At 40.8% G+C, this 6,330-nt stretch overlaps 1 protein-coding gene across 1 annotated transcript in view; it reads right to left on the bottom strand.

Moving 5' to 3' along the window:
• MRS2 (MRS2 magnesium transporter) overlaps positions 1-6,163 on the bottom strand; it is a gene marked incomplete at its 5' end in the record, with an annotated part of 10,868 nt that extends 4,705 nt beyond the window's left edge. Inside the window, 6 exons of the mRNA XM_010014069.1 lie at positions 1,335-1,451; positions 2,134-2,264; positions 2,932-3,105; positions 3,570-3,682; positions 4,266-4,302; positions 6,090-6,163. Of these exons, the coding sequence (XP_010012371.1) occupies positions 1,335-1,451; positions 2,134-2,264; positions 2,932-3,105; positions 3,570-3,682; positions 4,266-4,302; positions 6,090-6,163 (646 nt within the window). The remainder of the gene's footprint in view (positions 1-1,334; positions 1,452-2,133; positions 2,265-2,931; positions 3,106-3,569; positions 3,683-4,265; positions 4,303-6,089) is intronic.
• Positions 6,164-6,330: the final 167 nt, after the last annotated feature.

Here is a 6,330-nt window from a genome sequence, read left to right as displayed (position 1 = left end):
ATTCCTGCTACAAATGATCTCTGATGGCACTCACATGACTCACTGGGTTACTCCACACCTTCTCAGACTTCTTGAGTTCAGCAAACACCACTTATCACCTCCATGAATTGTGGAGCCAGAAGAGCTGCCCACACACTGCCTACCTGCAAATGTGCTGCCATGACTAGTGTTTCCTGGTGTGTGTTGTACACAGACCATCTCACTGCACCCTGCAGCACGGCACAACCTCCCACCACCACCTCTCCTACCCTTGTGCAATGGTGTCTGAAAGAAAGGATGACTTGAGGCTTCTCCTGACATGAGTGTGTGAGGTTCCCTTGTATCTTTCCTAGAAGTTCCCTATACATTGTCTACCGTGAGGCAAGAAGAGATTTGCCAGCAGCTTGTATTAAGTCCAGAGGAAGGCTGTGAGCAAAACCAGGACAAAGACCAGCTGCTGGCTCAGGAGCAGCCTTGAATTCAGAGCCCTCCTGATACTGCTCCAGCAGATACACTAGAAATTCCAACCGTGTCCCACTTCTGGAATACTGAGTTTCTACTGCACATTTAGACTAAGCTCTGCAGGCCAAGAAACTATCTCCTGATTTCAAACCCATGCTACTGTGTAAACAGTATTAATATCCACATGCAGTGTGATTAGGCAAAAGTAGCATTCAGCAACTTCGCACATGATGCTGAAAAGCAGTTTCTGTTATCTGCTTAAACATAAAGCACGTCCGTACGCCCAAGATTTAAATACAGTTCAGCCCAAAACATACTGGGGTCTGGTACACATTCTCTTTTTGCTTTTTAGTCTTTGTTAAAGCAACTGATACTGCTGCTGCTGCTGTCTTTCACCGGAATTTGAGAGGGTGCAATAGGACTATTTCTGCATTTACATCTTTCCTGAAATGCTGCTCTTCAGATGCACAAGATTGTTCCAGGGCCTCTTTCCTTCAGGTTCTGCTGGTAAGCAAAAGGCTAGAAGAATGGTGTTCAGAACACTTCTAACATGGTGTCTGACCTATTTAAGACAAGCTTTAAAATGAGCAAAATTCTCCCAGAAAGTGTTAACATTTGCCTCTTCTCCTTCTGCCATCCTGCTCCCATCCCATTACATACTGGATGAGCTGGCCTGTTACACCAAGAACTATTTGAAACTGCTTAATATAACTAGTGCTAATGGAGTCCATCTCCAAAATGGCAAATACACTGATTTCTGAAGCGGTATTAGGGCTTTAAAAAAATAAATCTTTTTCTTTCTGCTTTTGGCAGGGAACACACAGTTTAGTGTTCAAGTTCTTCTAAAACAAATCACACTGTTAAAAAAGTATGTGGTTTCAAAATATACATACAATACTTGTGGATCAGTCCATTTAGATAAACAGAGCTCTTCTATTAATTCTTCTTCATCTAAGATCTCCAGAATTGTTTCTTTGAAAACTTTAAGATCTGTTTCCAGTCCTGACAAGCTGAAGAAAGAACAGGCAAAAAAGGTCAAGTAATCCCCACTGGCACCAGTGCACAAAGGTAATCTCTAACTGAGTTTGCCAGCCAGCACCCTCACCTGACGGAGTGGCCAGGGAACACTTCCTTCCAGGGTTCTAAGAACTCCTTCAAAAGATTCCCTACAGGCCATACGCTTAGCAGTGGCAGTGATCTGTCTGTGGACCAGTGAGCTACAGACATACACTGAATGGGATTCAGATCTGTTTTCTGGATATATTCCTAAGCTAGAGGAAACAAGCAGTCTATGAGCATGTAGCAAGTATGTATCAGAGAGGCTAATACAGGAAGGTACCAGTATATGAGAACTAGTAACTTTAAAGCATAGATCCAAAAGCTAATCTTGTTTTACATTACATGAAACATTTTCATGATGCTATTTTATTCTTTTAGGTATTATTTTCTTCTGTCAGATGCTATTTAAGAAGCTTAACTGTATTTCTGACAACTTGGAATAGACTTCCCTTTTTCTATTTTGCCCACTATCGCTCATCTTCCACATAGCAATTTTTACATTTAGAAATAAGATGCACAACCCAGCATACAGTTAGCTAGGAAATTAGTACTAGACACCACTTTTCTAACATTTCATTGCACAGAATTTTCTATGGTCATTGTCTCAGCTCTTCACAGCTTACTCTTATTTACCTCTTGCCATTTTGCAGGAGAATGTGTAGTTTACTCCTATCCACAGACAAAAGCTTGGGGTCCACTAGAGCTTCCAGTGTCTCAAGGATCTGAGGCTGCAAAGTGTTAAGTCTCCCCTGCAGTCTGCTGATCTAGGTAACAACATGATCCTTCATAAGAATTAAAGCAATCCCTTTAGAATGACTTGGGCTACTGACTCCTGTCTCTGAACACAGAATTCACAGTAACAGGCAGTTAATACAATCTGCTTTCCAGTGCCCAGGAAATACTTGCTACAGGGATACCACTTACATGATAAAGCCAGTGCAAAATACAGTATTTTATAAAAGGGATTTGCACTTAACTGAAACCCAGTGACAACCACAGCAGTAAGGCTGAAAAAGCTAAAACACTATTTGTCTAGAAATGTCATATTAGCATTAGTAAGCACAGATTTTTAAGGATAGCTAGAAATTGTTATCCGACTCCTGCCCAAGGGGCCAAAATCCTCAGCATGACTTCCATTTCAGCTACAGCACGTCTCTAGAAAGGTACTCTGACTTGTTTTTAACTGTCCAAATGACGGTGAAGCCATCATATCCAATTAGCACTTTCTTGGGAAGGGAATGGAAACACATGTACACACAAAACCATAAAAACTAAAGTAACAAAAGTCAAAACAAAATGAGCTCCTACCGTAAGTGCAGAATACATATAGAAATGTGTACGTATAAAAAGTTACACAAGAATAAAATCGTACTGTCCTTTCTATGAAGCAACAACGTCCAAAACTGTTTAAATAAAAATGAGACAGCTCACCCGGTACTGCAGGATTGCTTCTATGGCTCGGAATTCAAAGGGCAGGGAATATGTAACTAGCTGACCTTCCCCAGCCAGCTGAGATGCTAGTTCCTTGAAGAGCCACTGTTCCAGATTTAAATTACGATAATCTAATATCAGAAGAAACTCTGGTGTTATGACAGCCTTCAAGAACTGAAAAAGACAGTAAATGCAAAGTCTGAAAAACCACCTCTTTCAAGATATCTTGTAACTCTGTAGCACATTTGATAATTTAGGCTCTGATAAAGCCTTCATCAAATGTCTTTCCAGGCAGGAAAATAACAGAATCTCATGTTAACTGCAAACTAGTACATTCCCTCCGGTTCAGACACAACACTGTGCCAGTGGTGGTATGTCAGATGGCTTTATGGTATGACTGAGCAGTGGTGGTATGATTGTAAGCCTTTACTTCTATGACAATGTTAGTAACTTCTCCTGTCATTAATATGTACTGTCGGTAAACCCGTACCTCTGATTGCCAGGCAGAGCTCCAAAGACACATTTACTGCTGGACTGCGCCTCATAGAAAGCTGGTATTAAAAGAACTTTGCAAGAAAATGCAAGTCCAAGTTTAAGACATGGTTCAAGTTTACACTCAACTACAGGGAAACCATTACCTCCATTCTCACGATGATTCTATTGTTCCTAGTTGCTATGCTCATTACGTGTTGGAATCTTAGATCTCGAGCTTGAAGACCCAATTCCTGGTACAATTCAGTTTTCTTCTTTTCTAGCATAAAAATATTTTCAAACGAAGACATTAGGGGACAAGCATGTATGTTCTGAAATGACATTTTACTCTAAGTCCCACAGAAGGAAAAAAACCCCTATTATCTTTAAACCAGTTTTCCTCCCATTGATTCCTCAATATACAAAGTTTGTAAGACTGTATCTTAAATGGGAAGAGAAAAAATTCAGATATAAGTGAAAAAGTTGGCCATGAAAGTTAATTTCACATCAGAAACCAGGTGACTCATTTGAGAAAGCTCAAAGGAAGGAAATACAAGGTGAGGAAAGCTGCATGCTTGTCAGAAACAGAAAAGACAAAGTAAAAATGACCTTCCTGTGAGAGATGGAATAAGTTATTTTCAAAGTATTATTTAAAAATATGTAAAAACTGTAACAATAAAGATGCTATGAAGACCAATAGAAGGCAGCAAAACAAAGAACACATTGCAACATCCCATGCAAAGAAGTATCCCAAATATAACTTCCTATCCCATGCAAACTGCCAACTGGGCTTTTCTGTATTGGACAAGGAAAAAAGACAAACAAAACCCAACCAACCAACCAAAATTGCCATGAGAACTCACCAAAATAGGTAGTATTTCCCTCTTTGTCAAGCTTTATCTAAAGGAGAGGAAAAAAAATTTTTTTCACAGAACTACTATATATCCAGAAATCAATTCCTAAAATTGTCTGCGCTTGCCTAAAGTCTAATGGAATATTCATTATGAAGAAAAAGCAGCCTTTTATTCACTCTCTTCACAGTTCATCCCAATTAAGAAAAATTTGCTCCAGATTGCCACACACCAAATACCAGTTGTCATCTGCATGACCAAGTTCCTACGTAAACCTTGGGAAGAAGGTAGTTTACAGAGGATCAGACTTAGAATAGAATAGACTATTTCAGTCAGAAGGGTCCTACAACAATTACAGGATCCAACTGCCCGACCATTTCAGGGCTGACAAAAAATTAAAGCATGTTATTAAGGCACTGTGTAAATGCCCCTTCAACAGTGACAGGCTTGGGGCATCAACCACCTCTCTAGAAAGCCCATTCCAGTGCTTGAGCACCCTCTTGGTAAAGAAACAAATGCTTTCTCATGTCCAGTCTAAACATACGCTGGCACAGCTTTGAACCACTCAAACGTGACCTATCACTGGATACCAGGGAGAAGAGATCAGTGGGGCATCTCACATTTTTGATCACAAATTTTGCTATTTCCTTTGGAGCAATCAAAAGAGTTTACAAATAAAATTCTAAAAGCGAAGAGTACCACAAACTGAGTGATTAGGCCTTGTGTGCATCTCAAGCGCTGCTTTGATACGCTATTCAGTTAGTAACCTTCACCTAAATCCTTCTTATCTTAGCACCTGTCACTTAGATTTTTCATGTAATGTTTGTATCTCATAATAAAATTATTTCACTGGAAAAACTGCAATGTCTGGTTTAATCAGAAAGCTTGGTATTTGGTCATAAACCATGTGGCTTAATTCCGTATTACTGACTTTAAGAATAACATTCTGTGAATTAAACATACCTAAGCACACATTCCAGCAGAGCTGCAACAGGGGATACATGGCCACAAGGATCTACCTGCATGCACCTTGTTGCAGAATGACTGCTTTTCATCCCCAAAAGAAGGCCTTCCCTTCCCTCACATGCACTAATAATGTCAATCAAGCAGCTTGCAAATAGCTTTCAGACTAATTTTTCTAAAAGAATATATATCTTATTTTTTCCCAAATCATCTGTTTGCTTAAAACTACAGCTACCAAAAACCAGGAATAATGTTTCTATAAGACAATCGCAAGCCTTGACAAGCTTAACGAGAAAGCTTCTGACTGCAGCACTTCCAAGAATTGACCCACCTTCACAATTAAAGCAAGAGAATTTGTAGCAGATACTGGATCTTAGAAAAACATCTTGACAAAAGCTGTATAGAATCATAGAATGGTTTGGGTTGGAAAAGACCTTAAACTCATCTTAGTTCCAACCCCCTGCCATGGACAGGGACACCTCACACTAGACCATGACGCCCAAGGCTCTGTCCAGCCTGGCCTTGAACACCACCAGGGTTGGAGCGTTCACCACTTCTTTGGGCAGCCTGTTCCAGTGCCTCACCACCCTCACTGTGAAGAACTTCTTCCTTATATCTAACCTGAACTTCCCATTACCCCTTGTCCTAGCACTACAGTCCCTGATGAAGAGTCCCTCTCCAGCATACTTGTAGGGCCCCTTCAGATACTGGAAGACTGCTAACAGGTCAAGTAAGAGTACCTTAAACCAGCAATTTAGAACTAGGGATGTCTTTTGAGAGATGAAATCTATCTGCTCTTCTGATGCTTTAAGAAAGAGTACCATCATCCTGCACAAGCTGCCCTTGCTGGTGGAAACTCCTGCATGTACTTACCACTGCAAAAACAGGAGACACGCTAGCTAAGGTGGCTTGGGAGGGCTCTGCTGGGACATGTTGATAAAATTTACCTGAAGAAAGACAAGACATTTCTATTTACGTTTTCCAGCACGCTGCACTTCGCCTTTAACGATGCGGTGCTCCGCTGCAAGCCAGCTGCATAACCACTGGCACAGAACCTAAGCAGCATCGATCGTGAGAAGGCCCCCACGAACCTGGCACCCGCCCCGCAGGAAGC

This window comes from Nestor notabilis, unplaced genomic scaffold (genome assembly GCF_000696875.1).
Source record: "Nestor notabilis isolate BGI_N333 unplaced genomic scaffold, ASM69687v1 scaffold8000, whole genome shotgun sequence".
In the NCBI taxonomy this organism is placed as follows: domain Eukaryota; kingdom Metazoa; phylum Chordata; class Aves; order Psittaciformes; family Psittacidae; genus Nestor; species Nestor notabilis.
The sequence above is the reverse complement of the archived record's forward strand: the minus strand, read 5'-3'. Positions and strand labels throughout refer to the sequence as shown.